This window comes from Macaca fascicularis, chromosome 1 (genome assembly GCF_037993035.2).
Source record: "Macaca fascicularis isolate 582-1 chromosome 1, T2T-MFA8v1.1".
Lineage (NCBI taxonomy): Eukaryota > Metazoa > Chordata > Mammalia > Primates > Cercopithecidae > Macaca > Macaca fascicularis.
The window spans coordinates 210,535,485-210,560,537 of record NC_088375.1 but is presented as its reverse complement, the minus strand read 5'-3'; the positions used below and the strand labels follow the sequence as shown (position 1 = coordinate 210,560,537).

At 44.4% G+C, this 25,053-nt stretch overlaps 1 protein-coding gene and 1 long non-coding RNA gene across 6 annotated transcripts in view; one reads left to right on the top strand and one right to left on the bottom strand.

The window, feature by feature from the left end:
* RCAN3 (RCAN family member 3) overlaps window positions 1-9,937 on the top strand; it is a 42,783-nt gene extending 32,846 nt beyond the window's left edge. For both annotated transcript variants that reach the window (XM_015440768.3, XM_015440770.3), the window contains exons 4-5: window positions 1,190-1,361; window positions 3,019-9,937. In XM_015440768.3, the coding sequence (XP_015296254.2) occupies window positions 1,190-1,361; window positions 3,019-3,203 (357 nt within the window). In that variant the 3' untranslated portion in view covers window positions 3,204-9,937. The remainder of the gene's footprint in view (window positions 1-1,189; window positions 1,362-3,018) is intronic.
* On the bottom strand, window positions 396-25,006 carry LOC102145849 (uncharacterized). 4 transcript variants are annotated; one of them, XR_012424461.1, is made up of 3 exons: window positions 24,788-25,006; window positions 20,819-20,975; window positions 396-1,567 (listed from the first exon to the last, which is right to left on the bottom strand). It is a non-coding gene; the product is annotated as an uncharacterized lncRNA (long non-coding RNA). The 4 variants fall into 4 exon arrangements; XR_273987.5 differs by lacking the exon at window positions 396-1,567 and adding an exon at window positions 18,085-20,729; XR_006693935.3 differs by lacking the exon at window positions 396-1,567 and adding an exon at window positions 18,085-20,669.
* Between the last annotated feature and the right edge of the window lie 47 nt (window positions 25,007-25,053).

Genomic DNA, 25,053 nt, shown 5'->3' with positions numbered 1-25,053 from the left:
CTAACTTTGTTTTGCTGAGACTAGCAGTTGAAGGAGTTGATTTTTCTGGCAGCTTTGATCAACTGGGATTCTGCGTGGGTTACACCCTGACACCTAGTGTTAGGGAACTAACTTACCTCCTGTGCATCCGGAATGGCACACATGAAATAAGACATGAAATCCTTGGGAAAACTGAGAAAATGGTCTCTTAAATCATTTTCTGTGTTCCATAATTCATATGAGGAACCAGGGAGGTCACAGAACTGTACAAATCTTCGACTTTGAAATTGCAGAGGACCCTGTAGGGTACCAAGAATTGGCTACACTTAGTATATTCTAATCCTGCGTTGGTGTGACTCTGAGAAACGGATTTCTTCTGAGAAGAATGGGCAAAATCAAGAGATTACTCGTGTATCAAGTGCACTGTTTTATTTTCAAAAAAGCATTTTTTACAGTCTCCCTTTCAAATTAAAAAAAAAAAAAAGTTTCTTGTCTTGCCTTCCAAGTGAAAACCTAAATGAAAAGATGTCTTGACATTTCTTGGTAGAGTCTCTTGAGATGGAGTACAAATAAGTCGATATAACCTAATGTCTTCTAAGATCGGAATTTAGTAGTTACTGTCGTTCATTTCTCTGTTCATCCACTTATTTATTTATTTGCTATTTGTTATTTTTATTTTTTTATTTTTTGAGATGGAGTCTCACTGTCACCCAGGCTGGAATGCAGTGATGCAATCTCAGCTCACCACAACCTCCGCCTCCCGGGTTCAAGTGATTCTCCTGCTTCAGCCTCCCAAGTAGCTGGGACTACAGACATGTGCCACCACACCCGGCTAATTTTTGTATTTTCAGTAGAGATAGAGTTTCACCATGTTGGCCAGGCTGATCTCGAATTCCTGACCTCAGGTGATCCACTCGCCTCGGCCTCTCAAAGTCCTGGGATTACAGGTGTGAGCCACCACACCCAGCCCATCCATTTATTTTTTATTCAGTTAATATTTATGAAGCACCTACTATGTGTGACCATGTGCTGTGCACTGAGTGGCCAGTGGTGAGCCAAACAGACCCAGTCCCACCCTCTTGGAGATTATAGACTGTTTAAGAGAAATTTTTAATTTTCTACACAAAGATGGAACAGTAAACATAAAGTTGAAAATGAAGAAAACATAGCCCAGTTTGCAAACTGGCTTTGAGCGTCTCGCTCCCCGCAGGTGCAGATGTCTGGTGAAGTGCGGGACAAGTCCTATCTCCTGCCGCCCCAGCCTGTCAAGCAGTTCCTCATCTCTCCTCCAGCCTCTCCCCCGGTGGGGTGGAAGCAGAGCGAAGATGCGATGCCTGTTATAAATTATGATTTACTCTGTGCTGTTTCCAAATTGGGACCAGGTAATAAACTTCTGTTTTTCCTCTTTTCTTCCCCAAGAAACTTTTATATTGAAGATCGTATTCAGCAATGTGCATTGTGGCAGTATGATTAGAGCAGAGGATAAAGTCAAACACACCTGGGTTCAAATTCCAACTGTGGCATCTACTTGCTCTGTGATCTTGAGCAAGTTACGTAGCCTCCATTTTCTGAGCTTCTGCTTTTCCATCTATAAAGTAGGGAGAATCATATACACCATTCAGTGTGGTTATAAGTACTAAACGAGGGCCGGGCATGGTGGCTCACACCTGTAATCCTAGCACTTTGAGAGGGTAGGGCGGGCGGACTGCTTGAGGTCAGGAGTTCGAGACCAACCTGGCCAACATGGTGAAACCCCGTCTCTACTAAAATACAAAAAATTAGGCGTGGTGGCGTACGCCTCTAGTCCCAGCTACTCGGGAGGCTGAAGCAGGAGAATTGCTTGAACCCGAGAGGCGGAGGTTGCAGTGAGCTGAGATCACACCACTGCACTCCAGCCTGGGCCATGAAGCAAGACTCTTTGTCTCCAAAAATAAAAAAATAAAAAATAAGTATTAAATGATGTACACATAATACTCAGTAAATGTAACTGCAATTTTTACTACTACAAATTTTGCTAGTACTTGATAGGCAGTTAGTGAATATTAGGTGCCTTCTCTCCCCAGCCCCACCAAGTATCAGGCAAACAACAACTGCTTTGACTACATTACAAGAATTGGTGGTGATATCATCTCATTCCTTCAATATTTTTGTCATTTCTGTTTCATTTCCTCTGTTCCTTCTCTTTCTCTACCTCTCTTCCTTTTAAAATCATATAAGAAACCGACGTGATGCTGGTTCAGACAGTTGTCCACCCAAGACAGAGTTACGTCTCTTGAAGGGGAATAAAAGAGGCATTTTGAGGAAGAAGTGACTCAGTGCTGTTTTTAGATGTTAGAGCTGTATCTTAGATATCCAAGGTCCTATAATCAAGGGATTGCCTGTGCTGCCTGGATCCTTACAAGTATCTCCCAAAGGAAAACCGAAACTATTTTGAAGTTAAACAGATTGACTCGGCCGGGTGCAGTGGCTTACACCTGTAATCCCAGCACTTTGGGAGGCCAAAGCAGGCAGATCACTTGGGGTCAAGAGTTCGAGACCACCCTGGCCAACATGATAAAACCCCATCTCAACTAAAAATACAAAAATTAGCTGGGCGTGGTGGCTCACACCTGTAGTCCCAACTACTCCGGAGGCTGAGGCAGGAGAATCACTTGAACCGGGGCGGGGGCAGAGGTTGCAGTGAGCCGAGATCGTGCCACTGCACTCCTGCTTGGCCGACAGAGCGAGACTCCATCTCAAATAAATAAATAAGTTAATTAAACAGATTCACTCATATTATTCATAAAACAATAATTAGCATTTGCATTTTAACTCCCAAGACCTCAGTACTGAAACAACAACATTTTATACCAGCCTTAAAGTATCAAATCTCTAACACCAAAACAAGATAAAATACTCTGACATAGGACTTAAAGATTTAAACAACAAGAATCACCCATTAAAATAGGAGTAGAACAAAACGTTGCAAGAGACGAAAGAGTTCTTTTTGCTGGAAGTGATGCTTTTGTCATGGTTCTTATTTTGCTTTTACCTCCGCAGGAGAGAAATACGAACTTCACGCAGGAACGGAGTCGACGCCCAGCGTGGTGGTTCATGTCTGTGAAAGTGAAACTGAAGAGGAAGAAGAAACAAAAAACCCCAAACAGAAAATTGTCCAGACGAGGCGCCCCGACCCTCCGACCGCAGCGCTGAATGAGTCCCAGACCTTCGACTGCGCACTGTGAGGCGCTTGGTTGTGATGCAAGGCGGCTGCCTTGGTGGGCTCCGGCCATGGCGATCTGTGCTCCGCGGCCGATGCGTTGCTGCTGACGGTGTAGCTGAGACTCTGCAGAATGAGGTGTAGGTCTGCTCACCACGCCTGTACTGCAGACACGGTCGTGTAGAGTAGCAGCTGATTTGACCTGTCCCAGATTTTAAGTGATATTCCAATGGGACTTTACATTAAAGGAGAAGCCCCGGAGATGTGGCCACCCTTAACCATTTTTAAATAATAACAGATGAGGAAAACAGTTTCGCTCCCCTCCAGCCATGTAAGTCCTCCTGATGCCATGTCACATGAGACACCAAAAACTGCAACTCTAGTCGCAGCCAGTACAGTACCATTTTTATGAATTTAAAAATAGTCTTACAAAGAGAAAAATACAATGGGTATTTTTCTACTGGTATAAATAGCTTCTAATTAATAAATCGATGAAAGGTGGTTATTCAGTATCCACGACATTTTTTGCAGGAAAAGAAACCTGAAATACAGAATAATTCGTAGAAATCATGGTTCTCAAGTATTTGTTTCATCAGCTTTGGGGAAGAAATGCCAAATCCACTTTGAGGATCAGTCTTACGACACAGATGTCCCCACATGTTGCTCTTATCTGGAATTTGGGACAAAGCAATGCATAGGCCCTCATTCCTGATGTGGCGCCCTCCAGACATGGCTGCCCGGGAAGGAGGGCCGCTTTAGAAGTGGGACGTACCACCAGGAAGCTTGAATGATTAGGATTGCAGGTGGCTACTGCGTTCTGCCGTTGGTGACCGTGTTCTAGCCTGTAGACCACCCAACTACCTTCATTCACCAACTTTTATCCTTCACCTTTTCCAGTATCGTGTTAACCACTAGTTCTTGAGTCTTTTGCTGTGATGTGTATGTTTATGTATGTCATTCATAGACTTTCAACTAGAAAAGGTAATGATAATGTAAATTGTCCCTTTAACCATTTTTCAGCTGGCTTTGAAACAAAAGTCACACTTACTATTTTTCTATGAATTAGGGAATGAGGGGGAGATCATTCAGTTTTACTTTTCTTTTTGTTGAAATTTTGTACCCGGATTGCAATTGGCACTTTTCCTAAGACAGAATTGTTTCTCACTTATGTATCAGAATGTATATTTGAACCTCCCTAAGAAGCAGCAGGATCTTTTTAACTCTTCTGGTCTGTTTAGACTTTGAAGTCCCTTCTGTAGAAAAGTCTCATAACTGAGAAGGCTTTGCTTTGGGCTGAGTGGGTCTGCTGGCCTCCACTCACTGCGCTGTTTCTTTTGTATGGCACACTTGGGAAGCTCCGGGGCGTGTGAAGGAGCTGCAAACGTGAGTGAGAACTAATGAAACAAGGCGGCTGCCACCATGGAGGAACAGAACGCAGGCATTCAACCATGACGTCTGCACAGTGATACTAACATGTCATTGTGGTTTTGTTCTCACTATGGTAAAATTTATTTCTGAGCACTAACTGTGTTGCACACCCCTAAGTTTTTTTTCTATATCTTCCTTGCCCTCAAATACTGAGGTAATAAACTGTTCCATTTGTAGCCAACTACCGCAGCTAAGCCTCAATGTAAATTCAGTTGAAATTTGCAATTCTATCAGCAATTTGATGTATTGAATTCAAATCATCATTTGTCGGCCGGGCGCGGTGGCTCAAGCCTGTAATCCCAGCACTTTGGGAGGCCGAGACGGGCGGATCACGAAGTCAGGAGATCAGACCATCCTGGCTAACACGGTGAAACCCCGTCTCTACTAAAAAAAATACAAAAAACTAGCCGGGCGAGGTGGCGGGCGCCTGTAGTCCCAGCTACTCGGGAGGCTGAGGCAGGAGAATGGCGTGAACCCGGGAGGCGGAGCTTGCAGTGAGCTGAGATCCGGCCACTGCACTCCAGCCTGGGCGACAGAGCGAGACTCCGTCTCAAAAAAAAAACAAAACAAATCATCATTTGTCATTTTAACCGACAGCCACTTAATAAATTTACTTTGCAGTTCTGAACTCAGCATTGTGCCCATTTTTTGTTTGCAAGATGGACCCTATATGTCAGGAGACATGTATTATTAACAATTGGGAATTTTTTGAATTTCCTTTTAGGTAATATTGATTCACTGTAATTTTCTAAGTGATCAAAACCCATGATATTTTGTTATTTGGCTTGGCTTTCATTCTCTGCCAATTAAAGAATATTCTATTCCTAACACATAAAACTTTTTACAGTCAAGCAGGGCAAATTACCCAATGCTTTTCTATCTTTTTTTTTTTTTTTAGAGCATTGAATAAATTGAAGAAAACTTTAAACCAAAATTAGAGAGTCATTTAAACTTTTCTGAATGGAAAACATTAATATCTTCATTTTTCTAGTATAATATAATAAAATTAATTTTTTTTTTTAAAAAAGCTACTAAGTACCCATCAACTTTTTCATATTGTGAAATGAACCAGGATCTTAACAGGTACTATCATCTCTCTCCTTTTTTGGCTGTATAATATCTAGTTCATGTAACAAATTTACGAGAGGTAAGTCTTGTGGTGTTTTTTTTTTTCTTTTAATAAGATTTTCTGCAATTTTTTTGAAATTGAGTTATTACTTGGAGTTAACCGATAGGCCAGGTGTGGTGGCTCACACCATAATCCTAGCACTTTAGGAGGCCGAGGTGGGTGGATCACCTGAGGTCAGGAGTTCGAGACCAGCCTGACCAACATGGTGAAACCCCGTCTCTACTAAAAAAATACAAAATTAGCCTGGCGTGGTGGCACATGCCTGCAATCCCAGCTACTTGAGAGGCTGAGGCAGGAGGATTGCTTGAACCTGGGAGATGGAGATTACGGTGAGCCGAGATCACGCCATTGCACTCCAGCCTGGGCAACAAGAGTGAAACTCCGTCTCAGACAAAAAAAAAAAGAAAAAGTATTTAACCCTGATAGCATAGTAGTAGCCATGTTTTCTTTAGAAACCATAACCTCTTCATGGGACTCAAACTATGTAGAAAATTGTGAGAAAAGATAATGGTGCTTTGTGTTGGGAAAAAAATATTTGTGAAGGATTAGAAAACTGTAACACTGGCCGGGCGCGGTGGCTCAAGCTTCTAATTCCAGCACTTTGGGAGGCCGAGACGGGTAGATCACGAGGTCAGGAGATCGAGACCATCCTGGCTAACACGGTGAAACCCCGTCTCTACTAAAAAAAAAAAAATACAAAAATCTAGCTGGGCAAGGTGGCGGGTGCCTGTAGTCCCAGCTACTCAGGAGGCTGAGGCAGGAGAATGGCGTGAACCCAGGAGGCGGAGCTTGCAGTGAGCTGAGATCGCGACACTGCACTCTAGCCTGGGCGACAGAGCGAGACTCCGTCTCAAAAAAAAAAGAAAACCGTAACACTTAACAAGGATAGTCACAGAACATACACTGCATTGGCTCTTACGTTCTAGATTTTTGTAGCACATCCACCTGATGAAACCAAAGATAAATCCAAGTAAAAAGTGTACTAGTGAGCATCTCTGAGGTTTAAGGTACTAAGAGGCAGAAATGGATAAGAACAGTTCCATTGCCTTCGAGAACTAAAACTCGGCGGGAAAGCAAATTAGTCTTTTCACATTCTGCTTCTTCAGAATGTTATACTCAAAAACATATCAGTGATTAATAGCCAAAGCAAAGCTTCAAGGAACTTTTAAGTTCAACATAAAGGTTTAAATAAAATATTTTTTATTTATTTATTTATTTATTTTTGAGACAGAGTCTTGCTCTGTCGCCCAGGCTGGAGTGTAGCCGCGCGATCTCGGCTCACTGCAAGCTCCGCCTCCCGGGTTCATGCCATCCTCCTGCCTCAGCCTCCCGAGTAGCTGGGACTACAGGCGCCTGCCCCAACGCCCGGCTAGTTTTTTGTATTTGTTTTTTTGTTTTTTGTTTTTTGGTTTTAGTAGAGACGGGATTTCACTATGTTAGCCAGGATGGTCTCGATCTCCTGACCTAGTGATCCGCCCGCCTCAGCCTCCCAGAGTGCTGGGATTACAGGCATGAGCCACCACGCCTGGCTCTAAATAAAATGTTGTAGGCATTGATGGTGTGTTTGAATCGAACAGATACCAGAAGATAGAGGTGAAGTGCAGTACTTTTATTCTTTAAAAAGATAGTCTTTAGCCAGGTGCAGTGGTGTATGCCTGTACTCTCAGCCATTTGAGAGGCTGAAATGAGAGGATCACTTGAGTTCAGGAGTTCAAGACCAGCCTGGGCAACATAGCAAGTCCCTGGCTCAAAAAAAAAACAACAACAAAGGTTTCCCATTCATATTAACTCCATCTTTTAAAAATGTCACGATTACAAAGTGAAAAGATTTGACTTTCTTGGAGGCTGAATCACAGAGGTGAAAGTGACCATGGAAATCATGTACTCTATCCCCATGTTACATAGATTAGAAAAACTGAGGTTATGGCACTGACTTAGGCACCCCAACAAGGCAACCCAGGGACTCGAACTGGCAATCCCAACTCCTGGGCTAGGGCTTTTTCTACCTTTTTTTTTTTTTTTTTGCATTGGCCTCTTAAAGAGGCAATGAATACTAATTCCTGTCATCAGAAAAAAAAAAAAAAAAAAAGACATGAAGTGGGAGGATTCTTTTTTCCCTGATGGGAAACAATGAATAAGAAAAATCTCATCGTCTGATGGAAGAGGTGACTTAGTAATTTTAATGAATGAATTTGATGTCCCATGTTTTGTGGTTTTGTTATCATTGAACCATTGGGGTTGGAATCTGCCTAAATAATTTTATCTTGGTATCCAGCAGTTACATTGGCATTTTATATGGGCTTTCCCAGATTTTCCTATTAATGAAATGAGTAATAGTCGTACTGAAGAGGTAACTCTACTGAAGCAGAATGAGATCTAATGAGGTGGAAATAAAAGAGTTTGCAGTGGAATGATACTGTCACTCCGTGCTTGTAAAATTGAGTTCTATTCAAGACAGAACTGCTATGACTGACCTATTCAAGGCTTCGTTGTTTTTTTTTTTTTTTTGAGACAGAGTCTCGCTCTGTCGCCCAGGCTGGAGTGCAGTAGTGCGATCTCCACTCACTGCAAGCTCCGCCTCCCAGGTTCACGCCATTCTCCTGCCTCAGCCTCCCGTGTAGCTGGGACTACAGGTGCCCACCACCACGCCTGGCTAATTTTTGTGTTTTTAGTAGAGACGGGGTTTCACCGTGTTAGCCAGGATGGTCTTGATCTCCTGACCTCGTGATCTGCCCGTCTCGGCCTCCCAAAGTGCTGGGATTATAGGCGTGAGCCACCGTGCCCGGCCGGCTTCATATTTTTATACAGACTATTTCACAGACCATAGATTTATTTTAAAAGGGAAAATCTCACACATAATTAAGCAATGGAAAATGTACTCAATCCCGTGGTGCGTCAGGCCCTCTGTCTACTGGGTTTCTCCCCTTTCTGCAGAGCTGTGGACCTTGTACGTACCAAACAGGTGAACTTGGTCCATCTTTCCTTCTTCCTTTGTTTACACATTTGCATTTATATCTTCCTGTACTAAAAGAAACAAATTATTTATAATTGGGGTGACAATATAAAGGAACAAAAGATGGGGAAATAGTTGCTTCCTAGCTGGAGCAGTAAGTCCATCTTACAGAAACTCACTACTTAAAAAGTTTTAAAAGATTTATGAACCTTGTCCTACAATTCACCAAATACTTATTTGTCTTTTAAACTCCCCTTGGTGTATGGATCAGCCTGAACATCTTGGTCAGAATGCCATTGTTTAATTGTGAATCAGGGGAAAATGTTAATCATTTGGAGACTGTTTTCTTATTACCAAATGTACAATCGATAAGACAACTGAAAGCAACAACTGCTGGGTTCACTGACAAAGATTATAAAAATCATGTTCAAAGTAGAGTTTTTAACCGAGGTTAAGAACTAACCTGGGGCTGAGTCAGTGTCTCTACCCACTTCAATAACAGCATAAAGATCTTTCACTAAATTCGTTATGTGGTCCGTCTGGATGTAAACGTATATATTTCCTTTTGAAAACAGAATTATATCCTGCAGACTCTTGGCACCCCTGCATAGCTTTGACCGAATGTTCACTCTCGTCATAATGGAAGATTTCTATCTATGCAGATAATACATGTTTTTAAATACTGTTTTCTGTTTAGTCCCCAATCTTCCTCACTCAAATTGGGGACTGAGGAGAGAGAAAGGTGGTTACCCTTGTTATCGTGCCATATTCTTCCTGCTGCTTTTCAACCCCATGTGAGTGTTGATCGACGGTTCTGCTATAATGTGTGTGCCCTTCAAGTTTCAGAAAACTTTCCCGATCATTTCACTTCAACCTTAATTGAACCCAAGAGTCAAAGTTACTATTTTCTCTGAACGTGTTTGTGATCTTCTGTTATATTTTGGAGCATGTTACCTTTATGGTACTATAAGCTGTAGTGCATACTGTTTGTTTTGTAAACAACCGGTCAGTAATTTATGTACATGTATTCCACATTTTAGTGTGCGTGAAGTGGATAATCCATAGTTTGTAGTAGTTTATTTGTCAACTTTTAACTCCCCTATGTTTTAAGGACATTTAAACATTCCTTGTCCTATCAAGGTGACAAAAGCAGAATGTAATTTTTTTTTTTTTTGGAAGCTTCGTGATTACCTGTAACAAGTTCTGTTTTAAAAACCTACGAATAAAGTTAGTAGCTATTTTTAAATCAGTCCATTGAACTGAGTTTTTGTGTGTGTAGTATTTTCAATATGCCTCACTTACATTTAGCTAATAAGACAGAGAAGTGCAATATTGTGTTTGTTCCTTCCACAAGAGTCCTGTTGAACATTAATGCCGCGCAGTGCCAGAGTTCAAGGTTGTGAGTCACTGCTGACTGTGTAAATAACCACTGCAGTTTCAGCTCTTCCCTTTTACCCTGGTTTCCTCTTTGGTTAAAAACGATTTATTCCTGGTGAAGACTTACTTTTTGTCTTGGTTAAAAAAAAAAAAAAATCTCCAAAATGTGGAACTATAAATGACAGTAGAGGTTATCTAGTGCAGTGGGATTTCGAATACTTGTTTTTAAGCCATAGGACTCTGCTCTTTGTTCAAATGAAATCTTACACAAAGCCAATGTAAAATTGATCACAAAAAAGAAAGGTAAACAAAGGTGCTCCTTTTCAAGGGGCTGGGGGAGGAATGGGGACCTGAGTTCCAACCCCTGTGAGAGCTCAGCAGGACAGACCCAGACACACCCCTCTATTTCCCCTGCCTCCCTCCACTTCCTCCATCCCCACCCCACCCCAACACACCTTTACAAGAAAGTGGCCCCAGAGGCGTTGCCAAATGCACACATCTGGATGGTCATGGACCTGGGACTAGAACCCACTTCTTGACATTCTTTATACCACACTCCACTACTTTGTTACACCAAAATCTTTAATTTTGCTGGATAAATGTGTTTGGATTCAAAGGTTCTTGATACTTTGTTTTTGAGACAAGGTCTCGCCCTGGCGCCTAGGCTGGAGTGCAGTGGCATGAACACAGATCACTGCAGCCCCAACCTCCCACCTCAGTCTCCGAAGTAGCTAGGACCACAAGTGTGCACCACCACACCCAGCTAATTTTTGTATTTTCTGTGGAGACAGGGTTTCCCTATGTTGCCCAGGCTGGTCTCTTAACTCCTGATCTCAGGCAGTCCACCTGCCTCAGCCTCCCACAGTGCTGAGATTACAGGCATGAGCCACTGCAAAGTGGCCTTCTTTGTTTTTAAAAAACTAAAGTGGAGTCACTGTGGACATGTCCACTTTGATGTTTTTCCAAGCTGTGTTCTGTGGGGCTGCCTCCAGGGGGCGCCATGCTTCCAAGTTCCTGGGGCCTTGCACTCCTATTATTTGTTGCACCTAAACGTCCCAGCATCAGGTTTCACTTGAGCTAAGGATTCCTTGGCGAAAACAGAAAATTGGAAAACCACTGCAAATAACCAAGACAAAACACACACACACGCAAAATTTTTTTTTCTTTTCTTTTTTTGAGACCAAGTTTCACTCTGTTGCTCAGGCTGGAGTGCAGTGATGCAATCTCACCTCACTGCGACCTCTGCCTCCCGGGTTCAAGCAATTCTCCTGCTTCAGCCTCTTGAGTAGCTGGGACTGCCGGCACACACCATCACGCCTGGCTAATTTTTGTATTTTTAGTAGAGACAAGTTTCACCATGTTGGCCAGGCTTGTCTCAAACTCCTGACCTCAGGTGATCCGTTCATCTCAGCCTCCCAAAGTGCTGGGATTACAGGCACGAGCCACCGCACCCGGCCAAAACACAAAATTTTTAATGCAGAATATGAAATACAAGAATCAAGATTTAAGTAATTTACCTAATAGACTGGCTTCAAGTTAAATGCATACAATGTATGTATCAGATGTATCAGAGTCCTATTATCACTGAGAAATATGTTCAAAGGGCAGGAGTGAGCAACCGCTATATTCCTGCCCTCAATGAACACGTTAAAATGTGGTTCTAATCTAGAAGAAGAAAAGATTAAAATTCTTATACACATAGGAAAGATCTCATCTTGCCAAGCTTCCCCAGGTCTTCTGAGACATAGAAAGTATAAATAAAAGTGATTTGTAGATTAGATATTTCTGTAAGGTATTTCAAAGTATGTTACTTGGGAAAAGTTTGTGGTCTGAAACGTTTGGAAAAGTTAAATGCTGAAAGTTAAAAGTTAAAGACCTAAATCTAGAATGTAAAAATACTAAGTTAATAGAACGAATTGTGGGAGAATATCATTGTGACCTAGAGGCAGGGAGAGACTTCACAAAACTTTAAAAGCATAAGCTATAAGGTAAAAATTATAATTGGTTACATCAAAATTAATTATTCATGTTCAATGAAGAATGCCATCAAAATGTTGACAATAGGGAGAAATATTTACAGTCCAGATGTTACCAGAAAGGGCCCTCATCCAGACCCCTACAGAGCGTTTTTAGATCTCATGCAAGAAAGAATTCGGAATGAGCCCACAGAGTAGAGTGAAAGCAAGTTTTTTTTTTTTTTTTTTTGAGACGGAGTTTTGCTCTTGTCGCCCAGGCTGGAGTGCAATGGCACGATCTCGGCTCACTGCAACCTCCGCCTCCCGGGTTCAAGCGATTCTCCTGCCTCAGCTTCCTGAGTAGCTAGGATTGCAGGCATGCGCCACCACGCCCGGCTAATTTTGTATTTTCAGTAGAGACAGAGTTTCTCCATGTTGATCAGGCTGGTCTCGAACTCCCGACCTCAGGTGATCCGCCCGCCTTGGCCTCCCAAAGTGCTGGGATTACAGGCGTGAACCACCATGCCCAGCCAAGTGAAAACAAGTTTATTAAGAAAGTAAAGGAATGGGCCGGGCATGGTGGCTCACACCTGTAATCCCAGCACTTCAGGAAGCTGAGGCAGGTGGATCATTTGAGGTCAGGAGTTCGAGACCAACCTGGCCAACATGCCAAAACCCCGTCTCTACTAAAAATACAAAAATTAGCCAGGCATGGTGGTGCACACCTATAGTCCCAGCAACTTGGGAGACTGAGACAGGAGAATTGCTTGAACCCAGGAGGCGGAGGTTGCAGTGAGCCAAGATTGTGCAACTGCACTCCAGCCTGGACAACAGAGTAAAACTGAGTGAAACTCTCAAACAACAGAGTGAAACAGAGTGAAACGTCTTAAGGAAAAAAAAAAAGAAAGTAAAGGAATGAAAGAATAGATACTCCATAAGCAGAGTAGGGCTTTCCCAAAAGTACAAGGGGGAACATGCCTGCCTAAGATACAATGCTTGTTTATATATAAGATAAAGCAAAAATCATGGCGGAGATGTGCTCTACTACAAAGGTTTGTGACAAAGGACTGTTAAATCTTTGTGTAACTGCTGTCTTCCACAAGCATCTATATTATTATCTTCAAAGCGAAACATATTCTTAAACTGAAAATGCTTTTGTTCTTAAGATATTGGGACATCAGGACATTTCCTGGGTCTATTATTTCCCAATAACATTAACATTATTAACTTGTTCCCTTAACTGTAAATATCCTGTGACTGAGGACACCTAACCTCCTAGGAATGCAGCCCAGTAGGTCTCAGTCTCATTTTACTGAGCTCCTATTCAAGATGGAGTCACCCTGGTTTGAACACCTCTGACACTAACACAGGGGAAATAACTATAAAATGCAAAGAGATTTTGCAAATTGACAAGGAAAAGCAGCCCAATAGAAAAATAGGCTAAAGGATATGAAAAGTAATTGACAGAAAAGGAAAACATTGAGCCTATGAAGAAACACTAAAACCCAGTAATCAGATGAAGCGCAAATTAAAATAACATGATGCCATTTATACCTATTGGAGTCTCAAAAATGTAAAAACAATTAATGACAAGTATAGCCAGAAGGCGGGGATATAGGAAATCTGACATATAACTGGTGGAAGTACAGACTAGTTTAGTCATTCTGAAGAACAAACTGGCAGTCCTTGGTCATCTAAATAAGAACAAAATCTCTGACTCTGCAGTTCTGCTCCTGGAGATAGATGAGACAGAGAGAGAGAGAGAGAGAGAGAGAGATGTCCCAAGAATATCCCAAAGGGATTCTCACACAGGGCCATAAAGAGGTATATCGAGGATGTTCACTGCACCATTATTTATGGAGACAAACTGGTGTTTGCAACTGGAAAATGAACACTATGGAGAACCATGCAGCAAGAGTAGCCATATACACAGCCACATGGATGTATCTTGAAAACAGCTGAGTGCCAAAAGGAGTAAGATGTACCTAACATTCGCATTACCTGAAGTACCACCCACAGACAGTAATGCACTTTGCAAGAATACAAACAAATAAAAAGATACACATTAAACATATACCTCCAAACATAAAAAGCATCTTGCACAGATCAAGGATAATGTGCCATGAATTGAGAAGTCTGATTTACTGTGAGACTTTATATCACCTTTTGATAGACTTTAAAGGGTTACATAGATTCTTTTTTACTACATGACTTTACTACTTTACATTTTTACTTTACTACTTTACTATATTCATAGTAGATGAAGATTCTCTATTAAATGTACTCCCATATGGATGGAAAAAATATATACTGTATCATTCATTCTTCTCTGAGCTACAAATGAGGAGCTTTGTATGTGGTTTGACTCTAGATTCACCACTTCCTTTTGGTTCAAAGAAGTAATCAGGTTAATTCGCAGCCCGGTGCTATCTTTCTTCAATATCTTTTGAATAATTGAGATCTTTGATGGGAAATTATATAACCTTCTGTCCTGAGAGATTTGACCAGGCCCCTTCCTGCAAAGGAGGAAATTAAACCTAAAATGATTTCTCAGACATCACCTGAGTGAGCCCTGTGAATGAAAGGTCTTTTATGGACCAAATGGACTAGCCTCCTCTGACTTATTCCCTTGATAACTTCAGTTACTTGGCAGGCTATTTATTCTATCCCATCAGATATTTCTAACAACTGTTGGAAAGTCTAGAATGGAGATTTGTCTCCTTTGCAAATGAGAAGCAGCCCTTGAGCATCCTGCTAATCCTAGATACTGTATACTAATGAGTTCTATTGTGAAAGGGCACAGAGCTGCCCTCCTGCTCAGTTCCTGTCTCCAGATGTCTCCAATGATACGAACTGAACACTTCAAGGTGCGTTTTCCTGGAGAGAAGTTAACTAGTGGTTCATGCTAGAGAAAAAGGAGACAGTTAAACTGCAGGTTTAATAAAAATCCATTAAGGAGTGTATTAGTTATCTATTGCTGCACAACATTTTATCCCAAAATTTAGCAGCCTAAAACAAGAAAACAGGATCTCAGTTTCTGAGGATCAGGAATCCGGGAGTGGCTAAGCTGGACAGTGGTGGCTCAGGGTCTCTAAGAGGTTGCCATCAAGTCATCAGCAAGGCTGTGACAGGTACAGGAGGCGGAGAAATTCTAGGCTGAAAAGGACAGGGACCCTGGCAAAGCTCCACCCTCAAGCCTAGAACCATGGCCCAAAGTGAGAACATCTCTGTTTTCCCATTCAAATGTTGCCCTCTCCAAAACCACCCCGGCCCACCCCACCCCCATCCTGTACCCATAAAAACCCCAGGCTCCACTGGCAGAGAGCAGAGAAGGGGAGAAGAGAAGCAGCAGCCAGATGTCAGAGAGAAGCAGCTTGACTTCAGAGGGACGGCTTGACAGTGGGACTTTGGAGAAAAGTCCGGTTGGAGATGGCCAGACCTCAGGGGAAGACCACCTTCCCGCTCCATCCCCTTTCCCGCTTTCCTTCCCTCTGAGAGCCACTTCCGCCAGCAATAAAATCCCGCACATTTACTATCCTTCAATTCGTTCATGTGACCTGATGTTTTTCTGGATGCCAGACAAGAGCTTGGGATACAGAAGGCTGTCACACTGACCCTCCGCCCTCGCTGGTGGAAAGCAACCACCTCATGCGAAAAGGCGGAGGGCCCACTGAGCTGTTTAACACTTAAGCCATCCATGAACGGCAAAAGCTAAAAGAGTGTTCACTGTAGCCCGGGCACGGTGGCTCACGCCTATAATCCCAGCCCTCTGGGAGGCCGAGGCAGGCAGATCACGAGGTCAAGAGATCGAGACCATCCTGGCCAACATGGTGAAACCCCATCTCTACTAAAAATACAAAAATTAGCCGGGCATGGTGGCGTGCACTCGTAATCCCAGCTACTCAGGAGGCTGAGGTAGGAGAATTGCTTGAACCCGGGAGGCAGAGGTTGCAGTGAGCCAAGATCGTGCCACTGCACTCCAGCCTGGTGACAGAGTGAGACTTTGTCTCAAAATAAATAAATAAATAAATAAATAAATAAAGTTTTAAAAGAACTGTAGAACTCCTCCAGTCTCTTGGGGGGTCACATGTACTCCCCTCTAGATGCTGCCATGGGAGTTTCACTCCTACCAGTGCCCAAAAGCACTTGCCCCGGCTCCTGCACCTGTTCTCCTGCGCTCCCTGTCCCACCAGGGGTTGAGAGCTGTGGGCTAAGTAAGCGAGGCACCCTTGTCCCAAGACTCACAAAGGGGTCAAGGGACATTTCCCGTTTCAGCTGAACAATCTGCTTCCCTGCTCACTCACAAGGCTGTTGGCAGGAGGCTTCAGTGCCTTGCCACAGGGGCCTCTCCAGAAGCCTGATCACAGGACATGGATGCTGGCTTCCCCTGAGCGAGGGATCAGAGAGACAGAAAGAGAGCCCAAGATGAAGTCTTTTTATAACCTAATCTCAGAAATGATGTACCATCACTTCTGCCATATGGTATTGGTCATAGACCAACCTGGTACAATGTGGTAGGAGAAAAAGGGGGCTAAAGTAGAGAGGAAAATGTGTAACTCTAAATGCTTACGTTAAGAGCTTAGACGGGCACAGGGTAAGGACTCTTTCTTCATCTCTCAGCTGTCTTTGTCTCTACCTCTCTTTGCATGTCCACCAAATTCCTTCTTACTGCAAAAAGGACGTCCCCTCACAGCATAGAACATGGTAGCCGACAACTCAGGTGGAAGGAGAGCTTCTTTCTATGGTTCCATACTGCAGTGGGATTCTCATTGGCCAGATTGGGTTGCCTGCCCATCCCTGAGGCCAGATGGGCAAGTCTCTTACCCAAGAAAGGGAAATGAAAGCAGGGCAGACAAAAATAAAATAGCGATCACAGTGGACTTCAATCACAGTAAACTTCAATATCTCAAGGAACTTTATAAAGACCAAAAGGGGAGAGTATTTTATTCGTTGGTAAATTAGTCCAAGTTTAGAGACCTAATAAGTAAGCATTGATTTTTATCTGGCCTTCATTTTTTTCACCACTCAATTCTGATTCCAGGCAAGATACGAGAAGTAAATTTTAAGCATGTTTGATAAATGTACCCAAAGTAAGTTCTGGTATAGAGAATTTCAGATAGAGAGCTTTTATGATATTTACCACAGAGCTTCCTTCTAATCTTGATGTTGAATGTGAAACGAAACCATTATCCCAGTCTTTCATGTCATAATAAGAGACATATCATATATGCCAGTATACATAAAGAACAGTATTTTATCATTACTCTAAATTTTTAATAGGGTTAGCCACTTATATTTTGGTTTTGTGCCATTTCCCTATTTAAGCACCTAAAGATTCAAGAAAGGAAATAATTTCATAACATGTTTTTATTTAGATTTTCTGACTTTATAAATAAAAGATGCCAGGTGCAGTGACTCACGCCTATAATCCCAGCACTTTGGGAGGCTGAGGTAGGGGAATCACCTGAGGTCAGGAGTTCGAGACCACTCTAGCCAACATGTTGAAACCCCCTCTCTACTAAAAATACAAAAACTAGCTGGGCGTGGTGGTAGTCACTTGTAATCCCAGCTACTCGGGAGGTTACGACATGAGAATTGCTGGAACCCAGGAGGTAGAGGTTGCAGTGAGCCAAGATCATGCCATTGCACTCCAGCCTGGGTGACAGTGAGACTCTGTCTCAAAAATAAAATAAAATAAAATAACTGGAAGGAATTCTGTGTTTAAAAATGTAGTTTTCACATCGTTTAGGAAATAGAAAACATACAGTGGAAATCTCACAGTGGATGGTAAAACACACGGAAGAATGTGGAACCTGGCATGATGGGGAGGAGAGAGGCCCGGTAAGGGAACAAACACGTAAGCAGAGAATGCAGCCTCTGTGACTCTTGCAGAGCCCAGCTCAGAGCCTTGCCCACTTAAGCTCTCAGGAAGTGTTTACTCAAATGAACTCACACGTGGCTAACTGAGCAAACACCTATATATCCCAGAAAAGGTAACTTCCGGTCCCCATAGAATAATTTTAATAAAACTCAATCCTACAGCTCAGGAAGAACAGGACAGTGGTTTTCCAAATGCCAGATATTTTTCAGAAATTGTGTCTTATTTTTTACAGTTGTGATCATTTGATCATTTGTTAGACAAACCTGACTAGAGTGGTTTTTTGTTTTTTTTGAGACTGGGTCTCGCTGTGTCACCCAGGCTGGAGTGCAGTGGTGTAATCTCGGCTCACTGCAACCTCTGTCTCCCAGGTCCAAGTGCTTCTCATGCTTCAGCCTTCCAAGTAGATGGGATTACAGGCATATGTCACCATGCCCAGCTAATCTTTGTATTTTTAGTAGAGATGGGGTTTCACCATGTTGGCCAGGCTGGTCTCAAACTCCTGGCCTCAAGTAATCCACCCACTCAGCTTCCAAAAGTGCTAGGATTACAGGTGTGAACCACTGCGCCTGGTCACGTGATCAGAGATTTTTAATTGCCAGAGATGGCCCATTAATCCTTTTGTCTTCTTTCTTTTCTCTTCCTCTCTCTTTCTCTCTTTCTTTCTCTCTCTTTCTCTCTTTCTCTCTTTCTTTCTTTCTTATCTTAAACTAGCCTCAAAGTCCCCGCTGTTCTCCTGAAAGGAACTAAGGCGAGGAATCTACCTCCTAAAGCAAATGGCCAGAGCAGAGGACAGGATTGACTGTGTTTCCATTACATTGACATATTATCATCTTTCATAACTGGGATCCTTAACAGTAGCCATGAGGTAGAAGGTGGGACTAGACTCTGGAAGGGGACTGGGACACTGAACCAAACGGAGGAGTAGTTAAAATAAGGACAGGGCAGAAGCAGCTTTCCATGAGACGCACCCACCAGTGTTCCATGTCAGCTGACACAACATCCAGGAGTTACCTCCCCTTTCCATGGCAATGACCCAAAAACCCAGAAGTTACTACTCTTTTCCTAGAAATTTCTGCATAAACCATCCCTTAATCTGCATGCAATTAAAAGTCACTATAAATGGCCAGGCGCGGTGGCTCACACCTCTAATCCCAGCACTTTGGGTGCCAGCCCTTGAGCAAGTCACTCCCTCTCTATGATCTTGGGCTCCTCAGTGGCTCCCAACCCTGGTCACACATTAGCAGCACCTGGGCACCTCATAAAAACCCATGACTGGTCTGGCCCCACTGCAGAGCCTCTAGCTCTATAGCTGTAAAGTGCAACCTTAGCAGGAGTTTTCCAAAGTCCCCAAGGGATTCTGAGGGACCACCAGGACTGAGACAGCCAGGGCTGGGGGATGTCCGAGGTCACCCAAACGTGGCTTCTCACTCCCTAGATCACCACATTTCCTGGGCCTTTAGAATTACTGTAAATGCTTTCATCTAACAAAATGTCCATCTACAATACTGTAATTAATCTTGATATTTGCACAAGAGTGTATGCAAATATCAACAGTAATTACTCTTTGTGTGTGTGTGTGTGTGTGGGCGTGTGTGTTGTTGTTGTTATTGTTTTTGAGACAGAGTCTGGCTCTGTCGCCCGTGCTGGAGTGCGATGGCGCAATCTCCGCTCACTGCAGCCTCCGCCTCCCAAGTTCAAGTGATTCTCCTGCCTCAGCCACCTGAACAGCTGGGATGACAGGCACCCGCCACCATGCCCGCCTAATTTTTGTATTTTTAGTAGAGATGGGGTTTCACTATGTTGCCTAGGCTAATCTCAAACTCCTGGGCTCAAGTGATCCGCCAGCCTCGACCTCCCTAAGTGCTGGGATTACAGGCATGAGCTATCAGGCCTGGCCTACTCTTTGAAAGTAAGGTTATAAACTCATTCATGCTCCACGCCTTTTGGGGTAGGCAGATATCACTATCCCAGCTTCCCTTTATTTTTCTCCAGAGCACTTATTACTCTCCAACATGCCATATCATTGGCTTATTTATTTATTTTTTGAGACAGGGTCTCACTCTCTCACGCAGGCTGGAGGGCAGTGGCACAATCACAGGTCACTGCAGCCTCAAACTCCCAGGCTCAAGTGATCCTCCCACCTCAGCCTCCCGAGTAGCCAGTAGTACGGGTGTGTGTCACTACATCAGGCTAATTGTTGTATGTTTTGTAGAGGCAGGGTCTCTCCATGTTGCCCAGGCTGGTCTTGAACTCCTGGACTCAAGTGACCCACCCTCCTCGGCCTCCCAAAGTGCTGGGATTACAGGTGTGAGCCACGACGCCCAGCCTGGCTTCTTCATTTTTGTTGTTTTTCTCCCATCAGAATGCATGCTTCATCAGGGCAGGAATTGTCATCTCTTTTATTCATTGCTGGCACATAGCAGGCTGTTGGTAAATATTCACTGAATGAATGAATTATAGAAGAGGAAACTCATGCCCAGAGAGGCTAGGAGACCTGCCTGAAGTCACACAGCAAGTAAATGGAGTAGCCATTAGATTGTGTCTTCTCTCGGTGTGTGTCTTTTCTGCTGTCACTCTGGGATTCCTAGGGTGACTGTGAGAGTAGGATAGACCAAGGAGGCACCAGGGGAGGAGGACTTAGCAGCTGAGATAGCCGCGAATGGGCTGACTGTCACCAGGAGAGCACAGGTTCCTTGTCAAGGCGAGGAGGAGTGGCTTCCGCTGATGGCAGAAGGACTTAAATTAATTTACAGCTTCCCATTTTCATTCTGAGAATAGAAGTTTTTCCCTTGTAATTGCCAGCAAATAGTTTGTGCTAACACACAGTCCTAAAAATGTAGCATAAAAAAATGAGGAAGCTGTCAGGTTATTACCTGGGCTGGCTATTTAAAGGCACACTCACGATTATCAGACTTACCATGGAACTGGATGAGGCCTCAGAGACTAAGCCGTCCAACCTGTCATTTCACAGATGAGAAAACAGAGGCCCAGGGAGATCAGGTGGCTTGCAGGGAGATTAGACCCCTGACTCCGCATCGTCACTCTATTTTCTCATCCTCTGTCACCAGATGCTCCTAGAGGTAAGATGGGAATTAGACCACATGCAGGACAGCAGCGCGTGGGAAGGGGCACTGGTCCTCCTCTGCACTTCACGTCCACCCGGCGCACATCCATCTGGGAACAGCCACATGACACACTGCACTATGAGCCCTATAGGTCATTTAGAACCTTGGCCTGAGTCTTGTGGCCTTTGCTGCTCCTTCTACTCTCTACCCCCTTAATTGAGAGACAGGGAATTGTTTCAAAATCAATTGGCCTAGGTATCTTTGCCTCCTCTCTCTCTTTCTCCCTCTCTCTCTCTCTCTCTGTACTAGATTAAACAATGTGGACTTGGGTTTCTCTGGACTCATGATTCTCTGTGCTTCGCCTCCTCCCCTGAAATTGCATTCTAATCCCCATGACATTTGGCTGGTTTCCCCAGCAACCATCTCAAAAGCCATAAACAGCAGATTAAGGCTTTGAGGGGAGACATGAAAGACTGGACATGCCTGACCAGGAGAAGAAAACACTGCCGCTCAAAGGCTAGTTTGTAGTTACATCTTCTGCTAATAAGAAAAGGAAGGATAACTGGTTGCCTCTGGGTATTTTCCATGTGGAAGCAGCCATTTTTTGTTATTTTAAAATCCCCCAGCACCCGAGACTCCCATATGGTAATATCCAAAACTGGAGTGGTTTGTTGGCTAATTGTTGCTTTTTTTTTTTTTTTTTTTTAGATGGAGTCTCGCTCGCTCTTCACCCAGGTTGGAGGAGTACAGGGGCAGATCTCGGCTCCCTGCATCCTCTGCCTCCTGGGTTCAAGTGATTCTCCTGCCTCAGCCTCCCGAGTAGCTGGGATCACAGGTGCACGCCACCACGCCCAGCTAATTTTTTTGTGTTTTTAGTAGAGACGGGGTTTTGCCATGTTGGCCAGGCTGGTCTCGAACTCCTGACCTCAGGTGATCCTCCCACCTTGGCCTCCCAAAGTGCTGGAATGTTGGGTAATTTTATAAGTAATTTTCATTGACTAATAAAACTGATTTATATATAAACATCATCTTTATTTTAAAAATGAAAAATCACCACACTTTTTTTTTTACATTCCATTAAACTCCTTTCAAAATCTTCTTCTTCTTTTTTTTTTTTTTTTTCTTTTTTTGGAGAAAGAGTCTGGCTCTGTCACTCAGGCTGGAGTGCGCAGTGGTGCAATCTCAGCTCACTGCAGTCTCTTACCTCCTAGGCCCAAGTGACCCTCCTACCTCAGCCTCCCAAGCAGCTGGGACTATAGCCATGCACCACCATGGCTGGCTAATTTTTAAAATTTGTTTTGTAGAGATGGGACCTTGCCATGTTGCCCAGGTTGGTCTCGAACTCCTGGACTCAAGTGATCCTCCTGCCTCAGCCTCCCAAAGTTCTGGGATTACAGGCGTGTGCCACCACCCCCAGCCTGTTGCTTGTCTTAATTGCAAGGGGAAACCCTCAATGGCTTTCCCCTATCCTTGGAATAAAATTCTTATCTGACCTGTAAGACCTCACGTCTGATCTCTGCCTGCCTCTAACCTCATTCTGTCCTCTCTCCCTGAAACCACCCCTGGCTTTAGTTGCCATACTGGCTTTAGGATCTTTTCACAAACCAACCTTCTGCTTCCCCCACCCTATCCCACCCTGCTCCCTTCTAGAGCACTCCCCGGCCCCAGCTCCAGCCTCTCCTCACCTGCCTGCCTGTCCTTTGGGTCTCAGCTCCCCGTCCTCCCCTGGCAGATGGGTTTTACCCTCTCCTCTGTTTCTGAGGGAGCCACTGCCCCCACCCATAATCACCAATGACACCGTATTATTATTTCCTTTAGAGCTTTTCAGACGGTCTCACTATTTTGTTACCATCTTTTGTGCTTGTGTCATCTGTCCCCCTACCCCAGCCCCTCTGGAAGGTGAGGTGTACAGGGCAGGGAGGGGCCACCACTGACTCTGTCCCACCTTGCAAAGTGCCTGGCCTGTAGTGAACACTCTGTAGCACTTAATGAGTGAATATGCTGAGCAATGAAGAGCCTTTTCATGCTTCTGCCTCCTGGGCTTGGCTGGTGTGTCTGACCCTGGTTATGGGAGGGCTGATGCAAGGAAGAGCTCCCTTCCCAAACCCCTTACTGTCTGTGTGCACAAACTCATTCTGACATGGCAGGTGTCCTGTGGCTTAGCCAGCCTGGATTAAGGGACAAAGCAGAAGGTGGGCTTGAGCCATAGATAACAGAAGGCTGAAGACCACCAAACCCCATGGAGAAGGACCTATCTGAGACACCAAGGTTCCCCTTCCCAGCTCCTGCCACTTGGCGTGATCGTTCTCCCACTTACCTGGCACTTCACAAGCGTCATCACATTTCTAAGCCTCACCACAACCATACTGAGTAACTTCTCTTCATTTTACAGAAAGACACAGTCTCAGAAACTACTCCCATCTTGAAAGTAGTAAGCAGTGGAGCCAGGATTTGAATCTGAGACTGTGCACTGGGGGCTCTTGCCCCCACAAACAAACCTGGAAAAGCTTCCAGAAACATCCTGAAGTGTCCCCCGCCCCCACCAGTGCCATTTACTATGGAACTCAGGCCTCAGGGCCAGAGCAGGCTCCCACTGGACTCCCCTCCTCACATTGTGGCCTCTCCCTGTAACCAGGTCTGCCTCCCCCACCACAGGGAAGCTCTTGAAGCCACAGATTAGTGCCATGCTCCTTAAAGACCATACTCAAGTGTCTCAAGTCTTTGATAAGAAAGTAGAATTACAGAATTATACTCTCAATCAAAATTCGTTAATACCACCTTGTGGCTGGGCATGGTGGCTCATGCCTGTAATTCCAGTACTTTGGGAGGCCAAGGTGAGAGGATCACTAGAGCCCAGGAGTTAGAGGCTGCAGCGAGCCGAGATCACGCCACCGCACTCCAGCTGGGGCGAGAGAGCAAGACCCAGTCTCCATAAAATAAAATAGGTCCGGAGCAGTGGCTCATCCAGCACTTTGGAAGGCAAAGGCTGGTGGATAACTTGAGGTCAAGAGTTCAAGACCATCCTGGCCAACATGGTGAAACCCCATCCCTATAAAAAAAAAAAAAAAAATATATATATATATATATATATATATATATGCACAAAAATTAGCTGGGTGTGGTGGCATGTGCCTGTAATCCCAGCTACTCGGGAGGCTAAGGCAAGAGAATCACTTGAACCAGGAGGCAGAGGTTGCAGTGAGCCGAGATTGTGCCACCACACTCCAGCCTGGGCGACAAAGTGAGATCCTGTTTCAAAAATAAATAAATAAATACTACCTTGGAGTTTCCTATAAAAATACGTGTTTTTTCTTATAAAAATCTTAGTTCTTAGCTGAGGAGAGTTTGAAAGCATCTCACAGGCACTGAGCGGCAAGCCAGTCGGCCCAGATCCAATCACTTTCTGGAAATCATTTGAAAACAGAACCGGGAAACCAGCCTCTACTCCTGATTCTGTCACTAACCTGCTATAAGACTTTGTGCTCACCTCTGCTTCCTGGGCCTCAGCTTCCCTGTTTCTGAAAGAAGGGATCCCCTCTCCGAGGTCTCTTCCCGCTTTCTATAAATATTGATTGAGAGCCTGCTGCCTGCCAGGGGTATCGCCCTGGGCTCCTGGGATACAGCTGGAAGCCCAACAGCCTGGGGAGGAAGGAGCCTTTGATCCTACAGCGGCCGAGTTCTTGACACTTGCCGCTGCCAAACCTGTTTCCTCCCGGTCTAACGTTCTGTGGCTGTCTGAATCCCCACCTGCCCCCCACAGCCTTCAATCAGATTAGCTCCGTGCTCCTTTAAACACCCTACTCAAAGTGCCTAGAGCTCACCTGGGTGTGTTTGTGAGGCCCCTTCCCTCTCCTTACTCCTCGGAGGAGTCCGACCTGGAAGCCTCCTGCTGGATTTCTCTACTGGACTGAGTGCCCGTGAGTGCCAGAGCCAGTCCCAAAAAGGACCCAGGCGCGGGGACACCACGGGGAGGCGCCGCCACTCCAGTGTGCTGGACCCTGGCACCCCCGGCGCGGCCCCCGGGCTCCCCGGGATCACCTGCACGGGGCGGGGCCGGGGGCGGGACGCCCCGGGTGGGGGCGGGATC